This window comes from Xenopus laevis, chromosome 2S (assembly GCF_017654675.1).
Source record: "Xenopus laevis strain J_2021 chromosome 2S, Xenopus_laevis_v10.1, whole genome shotgun sequence".
Classification (NCBI taxonomy): Eukaryota; Metazoa; Chordata; class Amphibia; order Anura; family Pipidae; genus Xenopus; species Xenopus laevis.
This window is the reverse complement of record NC_054374.1, coordinates 73,052,423-73,079,481: the sequence shown is the minus strand read 5'-3', so window position 1 is coordinate 73,079,481 and position 27,059 is coordinate 73,052,423. Positions and strand designations below refer to the sequence as shown.

The window sequence follows — 27,059 nt, the reverse complement described above, 5'->3', positions numbered from 1 at the left end:
AAGCTGCAAAGAGAAGAAAAAGGAAAATAATAATAAAACTATAAAATAATAAATAATCAAAACCAATTGAAAAGTTGCTTAGAATTGATCATTCTATAACATAATAAAAGTTACCTTGAAGGTGAACCATCCCTTCAGGTGACAGGGCAGGTAACAAACCAGTAGCCAATCAAAGGATCTGACAGGCGGCCAATCAGATGCCTTCTTAAGTATTAAGACCGTGCGAGTGTAAGCGAACTACTGAAACCGCGCGAATGGGATAGATTTGGAAGCAGCGGGCTATTTAGCTAGCTACTCCAGTGGTTGCTAAAGACTATTCGCTGTGTTTATCCGTAATTCCAGCTGAGGGCGTAAGGCTGCAGGTATAATGTGGTTGACAATAAATAAATACCAATCCACGTGTGTGCGCGCACGATGTGCTTGTTATTTAAATAAAGTTATTTGCAAAAAGAAAAAAACTTGCTTTGTAAGCTTTCTGATTGGCTACTCGCTGCAGTGGCAATACGCATGCGCCTGTATCTTTGAGCTTGGAGAACAGGCAGCTGCAACAGAACAGGGAGACTGTAGGCAGATTACATTGTACATAAGAGCAGATATTAAGCTGCGTGGATGGGATGGAAGCAGGACCTTCTTCTGCAGGTGAGCAGTGAATATTGCTAGCTGCCCAGTTAGTTTATGTACTGAGGGAGGAAGGAAGAGGGGGTGGGGAGAGTACTGCAACTAATGTTGTTAGAGAGACCCCCTAAAGAAATGCAAATTGGGAATCTTTCTTTCATGCCAAAAAGGAGTGGAGTGCAAGGAGGAGGGAGAGGTGGCTTGAGCAAGTGCAGGAAAGAGAAATAGTCTGAATTCATTGGGGAATTAAAGTGATTTATTGCATAACATGTGGACAGACTTGTCAGCATTTGTATTTAATTTTAAAAAAAAAGTATTAACTTCCCACACCTTGTGTCTCATACCCCTTTCTCCTTTTAGATTGTCAGAGCTATTGGCCAGAGCCTGCTCTACCTCCTGTATGGAACCCTATAGGTTTATAATCTGTACGTTTGATGTGTGTACACCGTTCTCTCTTGTGCAAGTGCTGCAGAATAAGTTGGTGCTTCACATACAGTAAATGTGTTAATATTAATATCATGTGTGATTTGGGGCATGTTACAATACCCAAGAGCTCAAAATATGGGTTCAGCCATGCATAAATACCAGCACATGTTGCATGACACAGAAGGATATTTTTTTTAAGCAGCCGCTTAACTCTGACCACATAAGAACATTTTTGACATTATTTCTTTTGCATCACTGGACTGTCGATACATTATCAACCATTAATGTGAAAATGTATCCCTATACTTCATAATTCTGTTTATTCTAGACGTAAGGCCATCTTTCATCAGTTATGTGCTTCTTGCCCAGCATGAATATACCAATACTAGGGAATGCCTGAATCCAGGATTCGGTTCATGATTCGGCCGAATCCTTCTGCCCGGCCGAACCGAATCCTAATTTGCATACGCCTAGGAGGGAAATTACGCATCGTAAAAGTAAAAAAAATTTACCCTTCCACCCCTAATTTGCATACACTAATTCAGTTCGGTATTCAGCCGAATCCAAAATAGTGGATTCGGTACATCCCTAACCAATACCATAAAGCAGCTGCAATCATTCATATTACAGAAGAAAATTATTCTTATTATTTCCTCATTCTTCCCCATTCTTTTTTTGTAAACAATCAAAAAAAAATTTCAGACCATTGATTTATTTTTAAGCAAGCCTAAGCCAGATCTACATACTTATAATAACACAGATGGCTGTGTATAGCGGGAAATTTGTGGACAGCAGAGCAGTAACTTTTCTTTGCTATTTTCAGGCAGAAAACACTATTTTTTTTTATGAGTGCGATTTTAACTCATGATAGTGGTAGTAGACTGAAAATGTTTTATTGGGAAAGGTAGAAACTGAATATTGAAAAGAATGCATTTATAAATGAGTGACCAAGATGCCATATCATATTCATAATCATAAAGCCATTATGCTATAACAGAGTTAAATATAGCTATATTAATAATTGCACAGTAATTATTTACCCAAACCAATTTAAGATGTCTAAAATACATTGTTTTTAATGCAGCATCGTGTACACAGCACTGCAAAAGTGCATTGTAAAAAGATTACAATGTGATTTTTAAAGGAACAATAACCCCCAAAAAACTGGAAATGTATAAAAGTATTAAAAATATAATGCGCTGTTGCCCTGCACTGGTAAAAGTGATGTGTGTGCTGCAGAAAGACTACTGTAGATTATATAATTAAGATGCTGTATAGCCATAGGGGCAGCCATACAAGATGGAAAAGGGAGAAAAGGCACAGGTTACATTGCAGATAACAGAAAAAACACCATTGTATTCTATGGGGCTTATCTGTTATCTGCTATGAAACCTGTGCCTTTTTCCAGCTTGAATGGCTGCCGGTGTCTACAAAGCAGCTTATTTATTTATTTAAACTATAGTAGCATTTCTGAAGCAAACAGGTCAGTTTTACCAGTTTAGTTTAACAGTATATTATATATTAATTACTTTAAAGCATGTTTTTTATTTTTTGGTGTCACTGTTCCTTTAACAACAACTTCTTCTTCTTTCCATTTGATTAAAAGGGATTGTAGATACTCTATAAATATGATATGTCTCTATAAATTGTGTTAAGGCCTTTGTCTTTAATGGGAATGGGAATGGGAAATTCGAATTTTCTAATTTTTTTAGGTCAAAATTTTAAATTCGAATTTTAAGTCACCAACTCGAATTGGAATTCGAATGGGAGATTTATCACACCTCAACCCTGGAAACAGTTCTAATTCGAATATGCGCCACCTAAAAACTGCTGAGTTCATGTAGAAGTCAATGGTTGAGATCCGTTGAACCATTTGAAGATGTTAACGAAAACTTGATTCCATTAGAATTTTCGGGTCGTTCATATTCGATCGGATACTAAACGTTCACATTTTTTTTTATAAATAACATCCCATTCATGTTGTGAGCTCATTCGAATTTAAAAAAAAAATCACATAACTTCGAAATTCGACCTTTGATAAATGTGCTTCTATATTACTGTTTCACTAGTTAGCATGCTAAATGAAGGGATACCACTCAAACCTCTCATCCACCACATAGCACAATTCCTATTACCAAACTGACATATGGGTTATGCTAAACCACCAAAAAACCTGAAATTTTGTTAAGCTATTAGCCTGCTTACTCCAGACACAAGCAGCAGGATCTAGTATTTATGTACACCGGTGCAGCAAAATATAATTAGCCTTTAATCTATTCTAAGTTTACAACGTGAGCTTATTTTAATCATTTGGATTTTTGTTTATCTCCGATAACTATTTCCGTTTATCCTTGCAAATGAATGTTCCATTTAGAGTGAATTGTGCGAAGTGACATATTCAAGTCCAGCTTTAACATTTTGAAAAAGCCTGCAATAGAACAAAGTGTACACATAAACAAGTATCTATGAAATGTGCCACTGGATTTCTGTTTTCACCAGAATGAGGTTGTTGTTGTTAAACCTAAAATTACTGTAAACAATGACAAATGTTGGCTGGAGAGGTGTAAAGTTGTGGAAGAGTGCTAATGTGATGAATTGGATTTTACATTAACACTGTGGGTTTGACTGATGCCAGGCTAGTGCTACCTGTCTGAATACATAATGCCAACTGTATAGTTTGGTGGAGGAGGGAAACATGTTTTGGGGCTGTTTTGTTTGTGCCAAAGTTCCTGGTTCCATTGAAAGCCAACCTCAAGGGCAATCACCAGTGATAAATGTCTGCTTCTGGGGGCGACTTATCGCCTGTAAAAAGCTTTCCCTTCAACAATAATGTGAATCACTGGTGGTAAAAAAAAATTTTGCTTCAAAAAAAATATTGCTTCTTCCAAAAAAACTTTAAGTTTCCACTTGAGGCAACTTCAAGCAATTTTGGGAGACTGAAGAGACACATGGGTTTTACCACCAGTGATTCATATTTATTGTCTGTGGAAAAGCTTTTACAGGAGATTAGACGTCTGCAGAAGCATAGATTTATCGCTGGTGATTAAACTCAAGGGGGCACATTTACTAATTGAAAGATTCGAAGTAAAAAAATTTCGAAGTATTTTTTGGGTACTTCGACCATCGAATAGGCTACTACGACCTTCGACTACGACTTCGATTCGAACGATTCGAACTAAAAATCATTCGACCATTCAATAGTCGAAATACTGTCTCTTTAAAAAAAACTTTGACTACATACTTCGGTAGTTTAAACCTACCGAGGTACAAAGTTAGCCTATGGGGACCTTCCCCATTACTTTTCTAAGGTTTTTTTAATCAAAGGAAAATCCTTCGATCAATCAATTAAAATCCTTAGAATCATCAGGATTCCATCGTTCCATCAAACTAATTTTCCTTCGATCGTAGGATTTGTGGTAAATCCTTCGAATTCGTAGGATTTTACTTTGAGGGTTTATTAACCCTCGATATTCGACCCTTCGTAAATGTGCCCCCTGGTGTACCATTGCCCTTACACTTTAGAATAGTCTAGCATTCTTGACACTTATTTATTAAGCTCCAAATTTTGCAGTCTAACCTTTTAAGGGGAAAATAATATTTTTTTCGGAAAAAAAAAACTAGATTTTCTTTCTGGATTAAATTCAGATGAAGAAAGTACTCCAACTCAGACCTGCTGAGAACATATAATAGTCAATGGCAGATGTCCTTTTAACAATTGGAAGATTTTGCGATGGGTTTCTGGGGAAAAAAAAGTACGTTTAGAGCGCAAAATCCGAAAATATTGCAGGAGTCCATTTTTTCCCCCGATTTTATTGTGACTGTTTCTGCAGTAGAATAATTTGTGAAAATGTATTAATAAATAGGGGGGAAAGTCCATGCAGATTTGGTCGGAGTAGTTTTCAGAAAAAAGTGAGAACATTTCTGTGTTTGATAAATAACCCCCTTTGTGTTGCCTACTTACTAGCAACAGCTTGGGAAAATATTCTTCCCTGTTTCAACCTGATAACAAATCCATTAAATTGTAGCCCCCCCTTAATTTGCTGAACTACAACTGCCAGCATTGTTCATTACGTCATATACCTAGGGTGCTTTAGGTACGATTAGAGCAGGGAAAAGCAACCGATGGTCCTCAAGATGATTTACTACAACTCTTATCTTTTAGGGTGGGTTAATTCAGACTCGTTAATCCATACTTTTATGTCTAATCAGATTTCAGAAAATAACAGTGTAGTGGTGTATGTGCAGTACAAGTGCTTGCAACAGAATAAAGACATTGTCTGTTTTGTATGTATCAGTCCAGAGTTGCATGCTAAAACAAATGAGCAGTTTAGCATACACCAATCTGAATATTTTTGTGTGCATCATCATCATCATCATTTTTGTCTTTTGTTGTTTGCATGCCTTGCCTTTTTTTTTTTGCATGTATGCATGTCTTGTGGAGTGGTTTTTGTATTACTTATTTTTCTTTTTGTTGCAGAAATGAAAATATTTCTAGGGGGAGTGATTACATTTGCCTTGCTTTGTTTAATAGAGGTTCACCCTCTAGGTTTTTGTGCCTCTGTCCCTTCCCCCATCCTGACTGACAGATGGGAAGCATCGCCAGCAGGACAGGGTGCGGGGCAGCCCACAATTTCATTCTTTATTTAGTCAAATGTTATGGCCATACTTTAACCTCGTAGACTTCAACAATGAAATATGGTTTTGGGTTGCAGGTGCTTTTATGCATACACGCCTTGCTTGTTTGTACTGTAGAGATACTATTCATACACATGCACATATTTGTAATGTTACTGCAACTGAAAGCAGCATTTTATTATAATGCCTTTCAGATCTCTAGTTTAAAATCTTGAAACAATGTAGCTGAAGTCAGTGTGCCACATCTTTAAACAAGCCATTTCTGCTACATTTTTGAAGAGCCAGCTGTCACTAAAAATGGGTAAATACAGGTTTTATTGGCAATTACATTTACAAATAACTTTAAAGCTATTAAAATCAGTGAATATTAGAAAACACATTAGCATTAAATATTTTCCAGCATTAAATAAAAGCTCTTGGGTGGAGGATCCCCTTGAAATGTTAATAGTAGTTTTTTTTTTTTTATTGAGCAATATTGCTTAAGTTTTCTTAATTGGAAAAGTTTTGTAAGTTTGCTTAACTACTCTGCAGGGATTTTTTTTTTTTATTCTTGTGTAAACAAGTACAAAACCTATGCCAAAACCCATGCAAATGTGATCCATTTGAAGCTTCCTCAAGCACATCTTCCATCTGCTCACTTTATTTAGCTAATCCTAAAGATGCTTAAAAATGTTTTTCGGATATTCCTACTGTAGGTCTCCAGTAATAAAATGCTTAAACAGCAGCATTAAGCTGCCCCTCTTTAACGCAACATCTTTATTGTCCCCCACTACACAAAGTCCTGTGAGGTTAATTTACACAACAAAAGGGAAGCCTGTGAAGCTTTGGTGTGATAATCTTTGTGGGGGTTGAAGCGTGGTGATCTCTGCACTATTTGGCAAACTAACTTTTTCCTTGAGAAAAAAAATTGTCTCTCCTGCCTTTAACCTCTTTTGAACCTCTACACCAGTGATCCCCAATCAGTGGCTCATGAGCAATATGTTGCTCACCAATCCCTTGGATGTTGTTCCTAGTGGCCTCAAAGCTGGTGCTTATTTTTGAATTCCTGACTTAGAGGCAAGTTTTGGTGCATAAAAACAAGGTGTACTGCCAAACAGAGCCTCCTATATGCTTCCAGTTCAGATAGGGGGTACGAAGTAGCCAATCACAGCCCACAAATTACACTATTAGGAATGTTTTTCATGCTTGCATTGCTCCATAAATAATTTTACATCTAAATGTAGCTCACGGGTAAAAAAAAAAAGGTTGAGGACCCTTACGCTACACTGTGTTTTTTGGTCAAAATTCACTGGTAACAGGCAGTGTGCTACTCCGGTCTATGGCTGGCAGTTCAAGACTTGATGGAGTGTGTACACTGGCAAAGTAAACGGCTGGCACACTGTGGGCCTAACACTATTTGACAGTTGCTCATCCCAATTTTTTTTAGTGAAAATCCAGGAAGGTTCAGGGTTGAAACCTCTAGCAGCACCCTACAGAATTCCAAATCAAAATGTTCCTCAAAAATGATTTGCTATACACAATGTTTTTTTTAGATGATAAACAATATAATCAGAAAACAGAGCTCACTGTGATAAGGTGACAAAACAATTGAAGGCAGCTAGGGTGCCATTACCCTAAAGGTGGTCATAGACTTAACAATTCTGATCTTTCCTACAACAATTGGTCACAGGAAAGATCGTTTGTTTTCAAACAGGTGTGTTAGAGCTGAATCGTCAGGTATACGGATAGAAACAATTGAATTCTACCTGTATCTGACAATCAAGCAATAACAGTGGCTGATCAAAAATTTCTGGCCAGCCCGATCGGCGAACAGACCAATATCCAAGTCTGCCAATACAGCTCGGCTCGCCATACACGCACCCTATATTGTACAAAACTTTGATTCCTGTGCTATCAACTGTGTTTCTGTGGCCACCCTTAGGCCTTTGAAACACATGGCTAATTGACCACCATGGTGTTCTCAGGGAAACCTGTACAAGTCAAAGTACTCATTGAAAAGTATGTGCCTATAGACTATTTGGTGATAGGCAGAACCTGCCTGGGAATGCTGAATCTAGTCCTTCTGATATCTGAACCTCTAACATATAATGGTCAGGGCACACGCTCAGATTCGGGGAGACTAGTCGCCTGGTGACAAATCTCCGGCGACCGCCTATCTATTTACCCAAGTTTTATTTTTACACTGAACAATTTCGTTAACATTCCTCTGAAGTTCATGCTTTGTTAGATATACAGTAGTTATAACTTGTGATCTTGAAAGTATTAAACTGTAGAAAAACCTGTAAACTCTTATACCAATTATGTTTCTTTTTCGCAGCCCCGAGTGGCCTTGTTCCACCCCTACAGCAAGTGTTCCAAGCCCCGAGAAGGCCAGGAATTGGTACTGTGGGGAAACCTATTAAATTACTTGCCAATTACTTTGAGGTTGACATTCCCAAGATTGACGTCTATCACTATGAGGTGGACATCAAACCAGATAAATGTCCTCGCCGTGTAAACAGGTAAGAGCTCTATGATAGAGCAAGGAGGTGAGCACAGGTATGATCATGTATGAGATCAAGTGAGTATGTTATATTTGGGTTATTAGATTTCTGTTTTAATGACACCAGTTCCAATGTCCCCTCTACTGATCTATAATCTGTAAATCCTGTCCTGGATTCCTGGAACAATTTATTGATCTGCTTCTTATCTTTGCAGTAATATAACTAATCTACCTTAAAGGGGTTATTCACCTTCCAACATTTTTTTCAGTTCAGTTGTTTTCAGCAGAAGTTAAAGCCTTTTTTTAATTACGTTCTATTTTCAATTTGTGATCTGATATTGAAGTTTAGAGCTGTGTGTGGAGGGGGAGTCACAGACTCCAATTTTAACTCCTGAACTATGACCCATTATGTGGCAGTAGTTAAACTACTTAAATCTTACACCTTTGTGTGCTATCTGTCTCACTGATTTGCACTTTCTCTCAGGGAAGTTGTAGAGTACATGGTACAGCACTTTAAACCACAAATTTTTGGGGACAGAAAACCTGTGTATGATGGAAAGAAGAATATTTACACTGTCACTACACTTCCTATTGGCCATGAACGGGTAAGAGAGGGCTCTTGAAACAATGAATCTACATTTCTCATATTTTCTCTTAACCATATCCTATTCTTTTTAGGTGGATTTTGAGGTAACTATCCCTGGAGAAGGGAAGGATAGGATTTTTAAGGTATCTATTAAATGGGTGGCAGTGGTGAGTTGGAGAATGCTTCATGAGGCACTTGGGAGTGGAAGAATTCAGCTGCCCTTGGAGTCTGTGCAGGCTTTGGATGTGGCAATGAGGCACTTGGCATCAATGAGGTAAGAGTAATATTTATTTTTATCTTATATCTGTATATGAAAGGACCATCAGCATCCCATGCAAATATGTCTACAGTTTATGTGCATATAACTGCTTTGTATAAAAGCCTTAGGAGAGTTAAGCGTTGCATATCCTCCATTCTACTATTGTCTGTGTTTGCAGAATTGTCCCTTCTTTGTGATATAAATTTGCCATGTTATACATAGAACATGGTTACATTTCATTTTCACTATTGTGACTTGCTAAATGTAGTAAATGTAATATGACTTGCTAAATATAGCCCATCCTCCAAACAAGGAAGGTGGACTACATGGATCACACAAACAAGTGCGCATGCTGTAGAGGAAGATGGCCTAGGCAATTTAATACTGATTCGTATTTTGTGTTTGTTTTTTTTCAAAAAATTGGTACGTAAAGCTTCCCTGATATCTAGACATTTCTGTTATTTCGACAATTTGCCAACAAACCGCAAAGTTTTTTTTATTTCTCAGTGTGCTATATCATTTTGGTAGCATAATAGATCTGATAGAAACACAGGTTGTCTGTGTTAAAAAAAATGTACAGATCTTTTTGAAAGTTATGAGAAAACAAAGCAACAGCACACCCATCACTTCTCTTAGACAATATGCTTAATGCTTGATTTAAAGCAGGGATCCCCAACCTTTTGAACCTGTGAGCAACATTCAGAAGTATGAGTTGGGGAGCAACACCAGCATGATAAATGTTGTTTGGGTGCCAAATAAGTACTTTGATTGGCTATTTGGTTGCCGCTATGTGGATTGTCAACCTACATTGAGGCTCTGTTTGGCAGGACACCTGGGTTTTATACAACCAAAACTTGCCCCCAAGCCTGGAATTCAAAAATAAGCACCTGCTTTGAGACCACTGGGAGCAACATCCAAGGGGTTGGAGAGCAACATGTTGCTAACGTGCTACTGGTTGGGGATCACTGGTTTAGAGGGTTGGCGTGTCCCCAAAATGTTGTATTTGTAATTGCTCTGCTGTGATGGTGTTCAGTTTGTATTACACAGTGTGTAATCTCACCACTTATTGCTATATCGATGATCAAATCCTACATAGTTTGAACTCTGTTGGGCAGATTTACCAAAATGTGAGATTATGGTTTACCCGAGAAGAATTCACCTACTTTTTTATTTCTTCCTATGGGATTGTTAGATGTGTATTTATCAATAGGTAAAATTATAGTTCATGATTTTGATAAAGACAGTTCTAAAGCTTCCATAGAAATGACTAGAAAGTAGCAAACTCTAATTTCAATTGAAGCTATGGTGCAATTCCCTTCAGCGGTTGCTTCCCATTGCACAATGCTGTGTTAAGGGGTGGGGTTAGGACATGTAAGGAAAGGCTAAAATTAAGTAAGCTTTATCAGAAAGGTCTATATAAATACAACAGTAACCCCTCAAAGTAATGTTGCTCTGAGTCCTCTGTCAAAAGAAAACACAGCATTTATTTCCTTCTTATTGTGTACACATAGGCTTCTGTATCACACTTCCTGTTTTCAGCATAAACCGCTAGGGTTTGGGCATGCTCAGTTTGTTCCTCTCTCCCCTCCCTGCTGTAATCTGAGCCCAGAGCTACAAATGAGCATGGAGAGACTCAGGCAGGAAGTGATGTCACACCAAGCTAATATGGCAGCTGCTATCCTAAACAATCAGAGAAAGCTTCTAGAGCTTTTTCTTGGGTATGGTAAAGCATTCAGCAGAATAAGTATAGTGTTATAGCTTGCACTACTGTGGCTTATCTACTGGTAATAAAAAGCTTCAGTAGATGTTTGTGTAACATGTATCATCACTTGAAACATGTTACATAAATGAAAATCTGCAGTTAGCTTCAGAGTCAGTGTGGCTATTTCTTCACATTCAACTTCCCTTTGTCATTGGTTACTTTTTTTGGGACAAAAAGATATTTGGACCGGTACCAGATGAGATTAGTAACAACTGTTGAAGTTCTTTAAAAACCTATGTAGTTTGCAAATTTGTGACCAGCCAGGCATTTTGATAGGGCAATTTTTATGCTTTCCATTAATGTTGGTAGAAAGCAATTCATGGTGGATGGAAAAATTGTAATTTGGCAGTGATACCAGCACCTCATATGCCATTAACTATAGTGTATTATTTTGCTAACATATATCCTGCACAGTCTGTTTTCCCCCATTGTTGCCCAGCTGTATGTGTAATCTACTCATGCTGCTGCTGGCAGTATTGGCCTGCAAAAACATGAAGCCACAAGTATGGAAGCTGATTCTTTCAAACTCCTAGGTTTCTTAAGCCATGCACTTGGCTTAACCAGTATTAGGTCTTTGTTATTTTAACAAAGCAAATATATATATTTATTCTTTTTTTTTTTTCCTAAAAACTGGAAAAAATACTTACTTTCATATACCAAGCAACACATCTCAACACAGTATTTTGAGTTTGAAATAAATAACTTTTTTTCATGACCATATCACTTCCAATGGTTTTAGTGTAACTCTTGTTTATTCAACCTGGAGGATAACTGCTGAGTTCTGCTGTTTCATCAAAACTGACTTTACATTTATGTGAAGTATTATCTGGAATGCTTGTGACCTGGAGCTTTCTGGAGAAGTGTTTTTTTCCTTAATTTGGTTTGCCATAGCTTAAGCTTTGTAAAAACATTTAAACATTACGGGGCAGATTTATCAAAGGTTGAATATTAGAGTTTTTAAAATTTGATTAAACTCAAATGACCTCAAAATTCGTATAGTATATTATTTAAGAACAAAACCGAATATCTAAAACACAAACGAATATTAACGACCTGAAAACTCGAATCGGATTCCAATTACACTAAACTCAAATCGATTTTTTTTCTGAATGTCAGGAAGGCTATTAACATTTTCAAGTGGTCACTGGACCTCTGCCATTGACTTGTACATGAACTTGGCAGGTTTTAGGTGGCGAATAGTCTAATTTGAATTTTTCCCAGGGTCCAGGTATGATAAATCTCAAATTCGAATTAGAGTTTGGATTATTCCTAACTCAAATTTATGAGTTTTGTCCAAACATCCAACCCAAAAATTTGAATTCAAGTTTCCAATTCGAACCTTAATAAATCTGCCCCTAAATAAATCCAATAGAATTGTTTTGTCACCAATATGGTTTTGTGCAGTTTAGTTACGCAAGCTACTGTTTTATTATTACAGAAAATAAGGTGAAAAAAGTTCAATTATTTGATTAAAATGGATATGGCATTGCCAGTGTGGTGGATTTTTCCTATTATCATATGTCTGGTATTAAAAATGGTAAATTTTTGAAAATAGCATGAATTATATAAAATTCCTCTTATGAGAGTGTCTTTTTATTAAAACTTGATAGGTTAGGTTGACATTAAGGGTAAACTTTTCTTGGGGGCAGTGAAACAATAAGGTGCAATATCCATAACCAGTTTTAGCACAAACGGCTTTACCATGACAATGTTTGGTTTTTTTTCTTTCCTAGGTATACCCCTGTTGGGCGTTCTTTCTTCTCTCCACCTGAGGGCTACTATCACCCTCTTGGTGGTGGGCGGGAGGTTTGGTTTGGTTTCCATCAATCTGTGCGTCCGGCCATGTGGAACATGATGCTCAATATTGATGGTGAGTGATAGAATTGCGTTAGGTGACTTGTTTTCTTTCCTAGGCTATTTCTCTTACATCATTAATTGTATATAACGATTTGAGTAAAGGCTTTGTACACTCGGTTAACAGACCAATAAACAATGAAATGTTTGCTTTTTAACTGGATTAGATCATTAAAATGAAATTACACATTGGTTGGTTACTGAATAAGTACAAACGTTTGCATATTTTTACATTACCATCAAGGTTGTAAGTGGTTTTCTTTCCTTCAGTTTGGGGACTTGGGAATCTTAAAGGAATTGTTCAGTGTAAAAGTAAAAACTGGGTAAATAGGAAAAATTCTAATATCGTTAGCCAAAAATGTAATGTATAAAGGCTGGTGTGGATGTCTAACATAATAGCCAGAACACTACTTCCTTCTTTAAAGCTGAGTTTAATTTTTTTTTTGGTCAAAACTCTCAAATTTGAATTGTGAATTATCCAAACTCAATTTAAGTTTTAATTCGAATTTCGAGATTTACCATATTTTGGCCCTTTAAGATTTCGAATTCGACTATTCACCACCTAAAACCTGCCGAATTACTGTATAAGTCAATGGGAGAGGTCAGGGATCAATTTGGTGATGTTTACAGCTGTCCTGACCAATGAGTTTTTCTTATTCGAATCAAATTTGGTTCGAGTCTTCACGTCGTTTCGAATTCGAGTTGGAAAAATTCAATTTTGTTAATAATTTTTGATTGGTCGAATTTTTAATTTATGGGAGTTTTAAAAAAACTCGCATGAATTCAAATTCGACCCTTGATAAATGTGCCTCTATGGCATACCTGTGTTCTGGTGCATGTTGAATACCTTTTTTATGTATTAAGTGTGTTACCCAAAAAATTATGTGAATAAATTTGTTTATAATACTTTTGGAAAAAGTCTGTGGTGCACACAATCATACTTGGCAAGCTACTGCAGATGTTTTAGAATGTGTCCATATATAAAATTAAGATAATTGTGCATAAAGAATAAGACTAAACACTGGATTATTTTGCCTTTTTTGTTCTACTGCATGTCACCCCATTCACCAGAATCTAATAGGTAACACTGATTTCCCTTTAAGGATGGGCTACATTTTTTTTTTTTTCTTTCTTTTTATTTTAACTTGTGTATGTTTGTCCCATAGTCTCAGCAACAGCCTTCTATAAAGCCCAGCCCGTCATAGAGTTCATGTGTGAGGTCCTGGATATACGAAACATCGATGAACAGCCAAAACCTCTCACAGATTCTCAGAGAGTTCGCTTCACAAAGGAAATCAAAGGTAAAAGCTTTTTTTTCTTTATGGTTTTGTACCTTTTTAAAGGGGTGGTTCACTTTTGAGTTAACTTTTAATATGATGCCATATTTCTCATATTCTTAGCGACTTTTCAATTGGTCTTCATTTCTACTTTGAAATGGTGATCACTGACCATAGCAGCCAAAAAGCTACAGTTTTTTGTTATTGTTACGTTTTATTTATTTCTATTTAGGTAGGCCCTTTTGTATATATATTTTTCATTGCATTTCTAAAATTCTGAGCCAAATAATTAAAAAACAGAAAAAATAAAATTTAAGATCAATTGCAAATTGCCTACGAATATTACTGTCTACATAATACTAAAAGTTAATCTAAAATGAACCACTCATTGCATTACAGACATACTAGTTAGTCTTACCCCTGAATCCTGACCCCTCTAGAAATAGCGACCACATGCAGAGTAAGCGCAGTGAAGTGAGCGGCATATTGGTGCAGTTGGAGCAATCTTCCAGTTTGCGACAACTGCACATGCGCTGAAAGAGATTGAAATTGCCGCAGGGGAGGAAGAAGACACAAAGATTACCAAAGAGAAAAAGATGGCATCCGTGAGCTCTGCTGCGCTCACTCTGCACGTGCGGTCGCTATTTCTAGAGGGGTCAGAATTCAGGGGTAAGACTGTGCATGGGGAGGCAGGGACAGGGGCCAGTGGGGACTTATCACAATGGGGGGTTTAGTTCTCCTTTAACATTTTAAGTGCTTGTGGCCTGAAAAATGATCAAAATTTCCCGATTATGCTGACCTGTCTTGTACAATTGTAGGGCAATTATCGCTCAAATATGCTCACATTTTTAAGTAGTAATCATCTGACCCATGATTGTATTGGCAGGGTCAGTGTAATAACTGTAATGAAGCTTATTTTTATGGAGCACCAGTTTGAAGGTGGAAATCATGCGAGAGGCAAAACATGGCATGTGCCATTAGTATAAACCAACTTTTATTTTTCAGTACAGGTATGGGATCCGTTACCCAGAAACCTTTATTAAGAAAGCTCCAAATTATGGAAAGGCCATCTACAATAGACTCTATTTTATACAAATAATGCAAATTTTTAGAAATGTTTTACCTTGTACTTTACCTTGTACTTGATCCAAACTAAGATATAATTAATCCCTATTGGAAGCTGTGATACAAATGTGACATGGAAGGCCATGTATGATAGTGAGTGTGATCAAATGTATCCAATATGGCTCCTTTGTTGTTATATGGATGTATTAGCATTAGTTGGAATAAGGGAACAGCAGGAGTTCAGTTAATTAACTCGCAAACATATTAACATGGTCACAGTTCTGGGCGTGTAGCCATCTATTACTTTGTTATTATTTCAATATATTAATTCCTTCTTGTATCTCATGCACATGGTTATTTTAATTGTCGTGGTCATTCTCAAGGTCACCGTTCTGGGCATGTAGCCATCTATCACTTTGTTATTACATTAATATAAAAAGGAACTCAGAGGGGGCTTCGGGACTTCATCTACAAGCAGACGTGTTGTGTAGAACCTTGCCCGATTGATCTGGCTTTGAGAGTTTGCTGTACCTTTCCCGGGGTCCCCCAGCTGATGTTCCTCTCAAAAGTCTGCCAAGGGAAGCTTGGCAAGACAGAAGCAAAACCAGCCTTTTGGGTTTATTTAATGTTTACATGATTTTCTAGTAGACGTAAGGTATGAAGATCCAAATTACAGAAAGATCTGTTATCCAGAAAACCCCAGGTCCCGAGCATTCTGGACAGGTCCCATACCTGTAGTACATTTAACAAATAGCATAAAAAAGCATTTGGCTAGATTTTTTTTTTGTTGATTTTTTTTTTTATTTCTAAAAACAGGCTTAAAAGTAGAAGTTACCCATTGTGGGCAGATGAAGAGAAAATACAGAGTGTGCAATGTTACCCGGAGGCCAGCCAGTCATCAGACGTAAGTAGGCAGCATGATTCTACAGTTTTCTTTGGTGGAACCTGGGGAAGGGGAAAGGGGATAATGTTTATTATATTGGATGTCATCCTTTCTGCAGGTTCCCTCTACAGCTGGAGAGTGGTCAAACTGTTGAATGCACAGTAGCACAGTATTTTAAGCAGAAATATAACCTACAATTAAAATACCCCCACCTTCCATGTCTCCAAGTGGGACAAGAGCAGAAACACACATATCTACCTCTGGAGGTAAGGAAATACAGATGTATTTTTTTATGTAGCTTTGACTTAAGCTTATTCTTCTGCTTCTTATTCTTAGTACCCCCAACTTTCTAAACGCTACTCCTCCTACAGCTTTAGGGGTACAACACCCAACTCCCAACACCCAATTATTTAACTGACTGACAGGGAAGATTTTCAAATGGCTGTCCGTGTTAGAGCTTTTAAGCAACACAGACTTGAATGGGGTCAACCGGAATGAAAAGGCAATATTGCTTGGATGCCCTAAAGTGGGAGGAGCCAATAACCGCATTAACTTTGATTGGGGGAATTAAAATTGCTGCTATTTTCACATGTTTGATGCCAGTGTCCCCATACTTTTCACAGTTGGTCACTCTGGAACTAAGGTTAAAAGTTACAAAGTGGGCAGAGCCAACAAGAGCCAATCAGATTTCATTGAGTGAGTTCACATGTTTTTTCAAACCAACATGAAGTTGTTCTCAAACTTCCCTGTCTAGTTTGTTTGTTTTTTTTATGTGCTTTTTTATGTAAGTCTTGCTTTCCAATTCTGGTCAACTAAAGTTAATATCGCAAAGCATGGATTTTGTGGCAGTATGCAAACTGAGTACAGGGTGTGTTATAATAATTGTAATAATGGTTAACAAAAATGTCATCATTAACCCAATAATGCCTTACATTTAAGTCTACAAAAATAGGATGTGAAAAACAAAAGGGGCAAAAATGTCTTGCCTAGATTACAAGGTTTGTCATTCTTGTGCCCTATTCTCTTTCTTTGCATCTAGGTCTGTAATATTGTCCCTGGCCAGCGATGTATTAAGAAGCTGACAGACAATCAGACCTCCACTATGATCAAAGCTACAGCAAGATCTGCTCCAGACAGACAGGAGGAGATTAGCAGGCTGGTGAGTCACCAATGCTACCACATTACATGCCTAGGTTTTACCATTTTCCTGTAGGGATAAGATGAAAATCAACTCTCTAGTGCCCTATTTTTGTTGGCAGCAAATTATTAGTCAATATTGCAAATTACAGCTCCAGCTCACCGCTCTTCCCCTTGGCCAGGTGCTCTGTCAACTGTGTCCCCACTGTAAATACATCGAAATACTCCACAGGCAGACGGCACTTCTGGACAATATTTATTAGAGTAAACTGCTGCAAAACGGCCATTTTACTAAAATAAATATTGTCCAGAAGTGCCGTCTGCCTGTGGAGTGTTTCGAAATATTTCAAATTACTTGCAACACTGTAATTAAAGGGGAACCCCGGTTTCCAAACCAAAATTTGATAAAGAGGCCCACATACCCATCACCATTACATGTTTCTTCGAAAAGTATGAATAAATGCCATTTTCTATGCTGAAATCCAGCTGTTTAACAGTTCTTCTCTTTCTGCATCATTTCAAATCCTGGCAGGGAAGGAGGGACTAAAACACTGATGTTACAAATTGTAGCAACTTCTCCACAGCTTAAGCTGGCCAAACACAGGCCGATAAAAGCTGCTGACAGACCAAGTCGGCAGCTTATTGGCCCGTGTGTGGGGCCATCCGATGGGCTTCCCCGAAAATCGGGCAGATCTCGATCGGCCGGCTTAAAAAATCCTGTCACATCGGGCCGCATCTGTTCACGTATGCGGTCCCAAGATCCGACCACCCTTTTCGGATGCTTTATGGATCAGCCCGATATCGCCCACTTCACAGTTACCTGTTTCTTCAGAATGCGTCTATGGTCAAATTTACAGACGGCATACAGGAACTACATAACCCACAATGCAATGTTCTGTTCCTTATTGAAATCATGTGTGCAGGGAATTTTGGGGTTTGGAAGATGCAGGCTAAGGATGCTGGCTGTTGATACAAAGTACAGTAGTCAGAAAGATAAGCAGGAGAGCAGGGGGCTAGGCTTAGGGCACTGTCCGAAACCATTAAAAACCATGAAAAGTATGCATATTTTTTAACTGATTTATATTGCAAAATTGCTTGAAATTATGTTTACTTTTCAAAAAGCTGAAGTTATGTTTTTGTGGAGTTTTCCACAAAAGAACTATGTAATACCAGTTTGAAGGGCATATCAACTTCAAAATAGAAAATGAGCTAATAAAAGAAAACATAATACATTTATTACAAATTTTTTAGTGCTTTTAAATTTATTTTTAAAAACAATTGCTATTGAAAGCAGCAATTGCTTAGTGCCTGGTTGTTACTTTTTAAACATTGTTGCAAAAGTCTTGGTTCCCCAACAAAGACAGATCTGTTAATCAGCTGCCTTGTCTTACATTGTTTCAACAATAAAAGGCAACAGACAAGCACTGCTTTCAATAGCTATGCATATCCAAATAACATAGAAAACCATAGAAAAATTGTAATTCATGTATATTGCAAAGTTGGTTTTCTATTATAAGACAAAAATAATTTTTTGGATTGTCATTCTTTTTAAAGATCATTGCAAGGAGTTTTTCCCATAAACTGTACACAGTTCTTATATTTGGTCTTCTTGAACATGATGAACTGTTCATGATGTGTAGATCTATTAAGCCATTTTACTCCTAGTAGATCCTTCTGTTTTAATTGTACCACAGTTACAAGTCCTTTCAATAACTCATGTTCTGTTATCACACTGTGCCTCACATTTTTGCTTTAGATGAAGAATGCCAGTTACAATTTGGATCCATACATTCAGGAATTTGGGATCAAAGTCAAAGATGACATGACTGAGGTCACAGGGCGAGTCCTCCCGGCACCCATTCTTCAGTATGGAGGAAGAGTAAGTGGTAGATTTTATTTGGCAAAAGTTAATGTCTTATTCTGATTCATCCAAATATTTGCTCATTAAACCATCTAGCAATCTGCACTGCATGAGACCAACAGGAGATATAACATCAGTTCCATCTACATATGCTGGTTATGCTACAGGGGCTATTCAGTCCAAACTCAGTCCAAGCTATTGAATACTCAGTAAAGAAGCTCTAGCAGTGTAGTTCATCACTTTTGCCTTTCATACATATGTATAGCACAAACTTAACATGTATTGGAAACAAATGTTTGAAATTAAAACAATGAAAATGAAACAACAAATTATAATCAGTTAAAGCACTATGGAGGTAGCTAGCTTTCAGATCCATTGTAGACAGTCAGATCTTTTCAATATATGGCTTCCCATGCCCTTTAAGATTATTGTTTAAGGTACCAGGAATTTTGAAGAAACATATTTGAAACAAATCTCTGTTTCACAGAACAGAGCAATTGCCACTCCTAACCAAGGTGTCTGGGACATGCGAGGGAAGCAGTTCTACAATGGCATTGAGATAAAAGTCTGGGCAATTGCCTGTTTTGCTCCACAGAAGCAATGCCGGGAAGAAGTGCTAAAGTAAGTGCAAAGGCTAGCATGGCTGCTGCTGCTAAATGTTCTATTCTAAAACTTGCTCTTTCTTTAATATGAGAAAAAAATATTTTGCTGTTTAGCTTTAGTTGCACCATTGTTGACTTATCATGTCTATGAAGAAAGAGGCAGAAACACACAAAGTAGTGCTACACAATCCTACACAATCCTCACCACTTTTTGTAGCATCGGGTACCCACTGTGACTCTGTCTGCTCAGGTCCGATCCATACTTCCAAACATATTTCAGCAGCACTCTGATATAGTGAAAATGTAATTTATTTGTGCAACAGGTAAAGCAACGTTTCGGGCTTGACCAGCCCTTTATCAAGCTTGATAAAGAGCTGGTTAAGCCCGAAATGTTGCTTCACCTGTTGCACAGATAAATTACATTTTCACTATATCAGGGTGCTGCTGAAATATGAAGAAAGGAGCAGCGCACGTTTTGCTTGCTTCTATATTGAACATAGTATGCTCTTATTTTATTTTAATAATGTCCAACATTCAACTGTTCATGCATAAGCACAATTACACAGTTGTACTGTCACAGACTGATACTACAATTTAATCACAGCAAATTGCAAATACAAAAATGTAAAAAATGTACTGTATCATTGACGCAAGGAATAATTTATCACCCACTGGGCCGGACCTGCATGTTTTTGCACTCCCTGCCCTGTGAGTGAGTGCAAGTGACATCTGGCATGTTTATGAGGGGAGGTTGGGTAACCCAGGCTCGGTTTTGCTCCCCATAATGCTCTAACAGTTTTGTCCTAGTAAATGATCCATAAGGTCTAGTCATCCATAGTGAATGACCCATAAGGTCTAGTGCCATGGCACAGACTTTACGAGCAACTGGTAAACTAGTAAAATACAGCAGAGACTGATATTTTCTGATTATGACTTTTTTTTCCCTCCCACTCCAGAAATTTTACTGACCAGCTTCGCAAAATCTCTAAGGATGCAGGAATGCCAATCCAGGGCCAGCCATGCTTCTGTAAATACGCGCAGGGAGCAGACAGCGTGGAGCCCATGTTCAGGCACTTGAAAAACACTTATTCTGGCCTACAGCTTATTATAGTTATTCTGCCTGGAAAAACACCCGTATATGGTAATTATCACTAAACAATTAATAAATTCAATACATTTTAGGTTGTGATGGGAGATGAAAGTTGGTGAAAGAAAGACAGATCCTCAACAGGAGTAACCAGAGGGTCACTCATAGAAGTGACCAATGCCCTCCCCTGTTATATTCCATAGCATTTGTCTGACAAATGAAATGAAAAATGTCAATACTTTATTTAAGCATCAGATAAACTGCAGCCTTTGTATGAGGCTAAAATGTGTGTTCCTAAAATGTCAGCAACATATTTTCAATATATTTGTTTACACCACAGGCTTTATATGTTCCTGTAGAATAAATGGTTTTCAGTAGGAAGTCTATTCAAGGCTAGCATGTCTAGACTTTCAGTTTACACTTATTTTCGTACAGACTGATCCCACCATCTAGACTTGAGCTAGCTGCTGAATTAGACTATTAGCGGAAAAGCTGTGATTACCCCCTCTTTGTGTTTGAAGTACACCCAACAGAGTTTAAAGACTACCTGCGTGTGACTTGCTTCTGTCCTCAGTTCTGTAGCCAGGAAATAGTTCTCTGATGATTAAAAATGTAAGATTGAAGGATTACAGCATATATATATGGCATAAAGGAACAGTAACACCAAAAAAGGAAAGTATTTTAAAGTAATGAAAACATAATGTACTGTTATCCTGCATTGGTAAAACTGGTGTGTTTGCTCCAGCAAAACGACTATAGTTTATATAAATAAGCTGCTGTGTAGCCATGGGGGCAGCCATTAAAGCTCAAAAGGGGAGAAAATGCACAGGATACATAGCAGTCAGCTGTGCTCTGTAGTATCTGATATCTGATTTTTAACCTGTTTCATTTAGCCCTATTTCAAATTGAATTATATTAAATAAGGTAACGATAACTGATGTTTTTTTTTCTTTTAGCGGAAGTGAAGCGTGTTGGGGATACATTGCTTGGGATGGCTACTCAGTGTGTGCAGGTGAAAAATGTAGTTAAGACTTCTCCTCAAACACTCAGCAACCTCTGCTTGAAGATTAATGTCAAGCTGGGTGGGATCAACAACATTTTAGTACCTCATCAACGGTGCGTTACACCTATATATCCTCTGCTGTACACACAGTATAATTTTTTTTTAAATTTACTTTAATATCCACTTGTTTCTCCATTAATTGGATCGGGTGGAGATTTTATGCAGTATGTATGTCTGTATTGTAGTAGCAGTGCAGAGAGTGATACTAGGACTAAAATGTTACAAATTAGTACAGGTATGGGATCTGTTATCCAGAAACCCGTAATCCAGAAAGTTCTGAATTACTGAAAGACAATCTCCCATAGACTCCATTTTATTCAAATAATCCAAATTATTTGAAATGATTTTCTTTTTCTTTGTAATAATACAACAATACCTTGTACTTGATCCCAACTAAGGTATAATTAATCCTTATTGGAAAGAAAGCCAGACTATTGGATTTATCTAATATTTTCATGATTTTCTAGGAGATTAAAGGTATGAAGATTCAAATTAAGGAAAGATCCTTTATCTGGAAAACCACAGGTCCCGAGCGTTCTGGATAACAGGTCCCATATTAGATGCTTCATTGCATAGACTAAAGCTGGCCATAGACGCAAAGATCTCTCGATTCGTATGATTTTCGGAACGTGTGTGGAGAGTGCCGACATTTTTCGTCCGGCGGAGATCAATCGTTTGGTCTATCGGACAGGTTAGAAAATTTCTGTCAGCTGCGGCTAATATCTCTGCGTGTATTGCCGATCGTACTATTTTCAGTGGGAGACTGTCACTAGCTTTGTGCTGTCAGGGGCAGAACATCGGCTGATCTGTTCTTTAACTACTTAATTTGGTCGGAATGGTAAGACTTTGATCTGAATGGTTAGTGGCAGGTCGGGAGATGGGAAAGTCCGATCGTACATTGATTTGTACGATCGGATCTTTGCGGCTGTGGCCAGTTTAACAGAGACCACTCGTGTGTACTATACAGAATAACCTGTTTAAACCAGGGCACAAATTATTGCATTGCAATATCCCTTAGCATACCTTTTAATTAATAGAGAAAAATTAATTACTTTCTACCAAAAAAATGACCTTCCCATAATTCAGAGCCCTCTGGATATTGGGTTTCTGAGAAAGAGATCCCATACCTGTATTGTGATTGTGTAAAGGTACATGTGATGAAGTTTTCATATTATTAAACTAGTCTGGTAGTAAATGTTAAATTGTGGAAGTTGATAAATGGAATAAAGTGGTTCTCTCGTTTTACATTTGATAAGGTCTGGGGCCCTTGGTGTGACCTTGCCGGCCTAGCTAACCATATAGAGCAGGGATCCCCAACCTTTTGAACATGTGAGCAACATTCAGAAGTAAAAGGATTTGGGGAGCAACACAAGCATGAAAAATGTTCTTGGGGTGCCAAATAAGTGCTGTGATTGGCCATTTGGTAGCCCCTATGTAGATTGTCAACCTACATTGAGGCTCTGTTTGGCAGTGCACCTTGTTTTTATACAACCAAAACTTGCCTCCAAGCCTGGAATTCAAAAATAAAGATCTGTTGTGAGGCCACTTGGAGCAACATCCAAGTGGTTAGAAAGCAACATTTTGCTCACGAGCTACTGGTTAGGAGTCACTGATATAGAGGGGCAGTCTGGTTAGCAGCCGCTTCAATACCTCAATATCGAATGTGGATGCAATTAATATTGAGTACCCTACTTTTACTTCTCTCTACAAGAAAGACACTTATAGATGATGTCCAATTGTACATGTGACCCAAAACTTTCAGAAATGTTTTTTTTTCTTTTATCCGTTACATTAATATTGGTATTTTTTCCCTCATTTTTCTGTTTCTATATGTCTGTTTTGTAGAGAAAAATAATAAAATAAATCTGAAAAATATCAGATTTAGGAGAGAAAACCTACAGGGACAGTTATGTCATGTGCGCCTCAACATTATTTAACATTAATATATTTTTAACAGCTCAGCAGTCTTCCAGCAGCCAGTTATATTTCTTGGAGCAGATGTGACACATCCACCTGCTGGTGATGGCAAGAAGCCCTCTATTACTGCGGTAAATTACAGAATGGAATGGGGAGGAAGATGATAGTTTCCAAAGCAGTGGTATTCTCTAAAGATATCCATGTAAATGTTGAGTGTCTGAAAAGCTTTTATAATAGCAGATATCTATGATGTTTATTCTTGGAGAGCCAGTCTCTTATAAGGGTAATGTCAGGCAGGGTTATACAATGATTTCAATGTTCTCCAGTTGAAAGGTCGTCTTGGATATTTAGTCACACACCATTTTTTGGCAGGAACAAAACACCTCATCTGACATTACCCTTAATTAGCATAGTGCTACAAAGTTGAAATAATTTTTTAACAAAATGTCATGCTTTTTAGAAAATTTGTATTGACTGGGGTATATTTTTGTGGTTGTTCACTTTAAAATGAACTTTTAGTATCATGTAGAGAGTGATATTCTGCAGCCGTTCGCAATGGTTCTTTATTTTTTTTTATTGTGGTTTTTGAATTATTTCGTTTTTTGTTCAGCAGCTCTCTGAAGCTCTCTGAGTTTGAAATTTCAGCAGCTATCTAGTAGCTAGGATCTAGCAACCAGGCAGAGGTATGAAGGAGGGGGATTGAATAGTAGAGGACCTGCATAGAAAGATAATAAAGTGTAAAAATAAAATTATAAGTTCACAGAGCAATTGTTTCTTGGCTGCTGAGGTCAGTGACCTCGGAAGATAGCAAATAATTCAAACACAATAAAAAAATAAGAAATGAAGACCAAAAGTCGCTAAAAATTGGCAATTCTATAACATCCTAAAAGATTAACTTTAAATACCCCTTCAAATATTGATGGCACTGGTCTTGTAGGTATCTGTTTGTGTCTTGGGTTTCTTTTTAGGATTCATAGCTAAACTTTTCAGCATACTTTTAATAAACGTTGCTCTTCTTCTTTATCTGATTATTTTATTGTTAAAAAAAAAAAAGGGAGAAATCCTTTTGAGGAAACAAAAGTGAAACCATAGAATGGCATATAGTTATTTTGGTGGAGAAGAGGGATAGAATTGATGTCCAGCCATTTTAACAAAAAGTGATCTGAAGACCTTTGCTGTTTTCAGGTTGTTGGTAGCATGGATGCCCACCCAAGTCGGTACTGTGCCACTGTGAGAGTTCAGAGGCCTCGACAGGAGATCATCGAAGACCTGTCTTATATGGTGAGGGAGTTACTTATCCAGTTTTACAAGTCCACCCGCTTCAAACCAACTCGAATAATTTTCTACCGCGATGGGGTTCCTGAAGGACAACTGCCCCAGGTAAACCTTCAAATCCAGAAGCTAGGGAGTCTTCTATTAATTTTCATATATGTTGCAAACTCATTAAAGGGGACCCGTCACCAAAATAAAATATTCCAAATCCTATTTTATCATGTTAGTCAAGCAAGATGAACTTTACTTACACTATAAATTATTTGAATCTTGTTTCCTTCAGTCTGGGAATTCATAATTATAACAAGCAGACAGGAGCCATTTTGTGGACACTGTTATTAAGACAAGCCTTGCATCATCTCAAAATCTTGTTTGTGCACCAGAATGGGGGACCTGATGTCCATCCCCCATGCCCTGGGTACACAATTAGATGGTTAAGAGAACTGGGAAATATGGGGAGAGCAGTGACATTTAGGAAGAGCTGAATAGAAAGTGAAAGTAATTGTTTGCCCCACCTAAGGCATAGAGGAGGGGCAGGCAATATTTGATTGACAGCTGAGATTTTTAAATAAGTTTACAACAGCTGTGAACGCTTTAATTTGGATTTCATGTTTAATTTGGAAAGGACTTTTATTATACAGCTTTTTATGTCTGGGTGACAGTTCCACTTTAAGATGTATTTCCCTTCTGTCCTCCACAGATCTTACATTATGAGTTGCTGGCAATTCGAGATGCCTGTATCAAATTGGAGAAGGACTATCAGCCTGGCATTACGTATATAGTTGTGCAGAAACGCCACCACACGCGACTCTTTTGCGCAGACCGCAGTGAGAGAGTACGTAGCACAAGGCTAAGGAATCTTTGTTTTTAGACTGTTCATATTTTTTATTGATTAATACAATTATTATAATAAACAATACATAATACATTTTAGAATAGCAAATGTACCATTATATCTGAGCTTCCATTTCCATTGGAAAACAATATATTTTACTGTACACTTAACCTTTGCGAGATTCAGTTGTAAAGAAAATTCTACACAATCAAGATTGGCAAAATTAGCAAACCTTAAGTGCCTGTATGGATAATGTACAGAAAATGGTTGGGAGTGTGGATGATCTTCTTTTTTTCTAAGATGGTTTCCTGACTTTTAAGCAAACTGTCTTGAATTATCTTTCCAGATTGGAAAAAGTGGAAACATTCCAGCTGGAACAACTGTTGACACCAACATCACACATCCATTTGAGTTTGATTTTTACCTGTGTAGTCATGCCGGTATCCAGGTAAGAGAAGACACCAGTTCACAGATAATCCTCCTGCATAATGGCTCCTGCTAATAAAACAATCACAGAAAACAGTTAAGGGACGGGGTTGTATACTGGTAATCTAATTATCTACCTCACAAGGACCAAACAAAAAAAAAAAAATATTCAGAAATTACATTTAGTACAATTGCTATTCATTGTATTAATCTACAGGGAACAAGCCGTCCCTCTCACTACTATGTGCTTTGGGATGACAACCGATTCACAGCAGATGAGCTCCAGATTCTCACTTACCAGCTATGTCACACCTATGTGCGCTGTACACGCTCTGTCTCCATTCCTGCACCAGCCTATTATGCTCGATTGGTGGCATTTAGAGCAAGGTATCACCTGGTGGATAAGGAACATGACAGGTAAGCACAATGACAAACATTTAAATATTTAAATTATTTTTTAATGCAGTTTGGTGATTACTAACTTATTATATCCTCTCCTGCAGTGGAGAAGGCAGTCATATCTCTGGACAGAGCAATGGGAGGGATCCACAGGCCTTGGCAAAAGCAGTGCAAGTTCACCAGGATACCCTGCGCACAATGTATTTTGCCTAATGCACTTCAACAAGCCTTTTAAATGGATACCATCTATGTTATGAATTTTGTTACCCTCACATGTACCTCAGTTGCTCAGAAGAGTTGGGCTGCCTTGGGCCTGATCACTAGAGAAGAAGGGATATCTTATTAAAAAAACACTTATAGACCTAATTAAGTCCAGTGGGACCAACATGGAGATCAGAGGACACTGTTGAAGATATATATATATATATATATATATATATATATATATATATATATATATATATATATATATTATATATATATATATATATATATATATATATATATATATATATATATATATATATATATATATATATATATATATATATATAGTTTGCATGTTTGGAGAGAAAAACTACACCATACATGAAGAGTCTTCATCCAAACTAAAAGG

General features: G+C 37.5%; 1 protein-coding gene across 1 annotated transcript; it reads left to right on the top strand.

The window, feature by feature from the left end:
* The first annotated feature begins 465 nt into the window (after window positions 1-465).
* On the top strand, window positions 466-26,843 carry ago1.S (argonaute 1, RISC catalytic component S homeolog). The gene is made up of 19 exons (NM_001358835.1): window positions 466-639; window positions 7,994-8,177; window positions 8,643-8,763; window positions 8,837-9,018; window positions 12,499-12,635; window positions 13,786-13,920; window positions 15,778-15,865; window positions 15,963-16,110; window positions 16,884-17,003; window positions 18,738-18,860; window positions 19,330-19,463; window positions 20,401-20,585; window positions 21,488-21,647; window positions 23,552-23,642; window positions 24,697-24,891; window positions 25,484-25,618; window positions 25,965-26,066; window positions 26,262-26,461; window positions 26,548-26,843. Exons 1-19 carry the CDS (start codon window positions 615-617, stop codon window positions 26,654-26,656), a joined length of 2,574 nt encoding a protein of 857 aa, NP_001345764.1. The 5' UTR covers window positions 466-614; the 3' UTR covers window positions 26,657-26,843.
* Window positions 26,844-27,059: the final 216 nt, after the last annotated feature.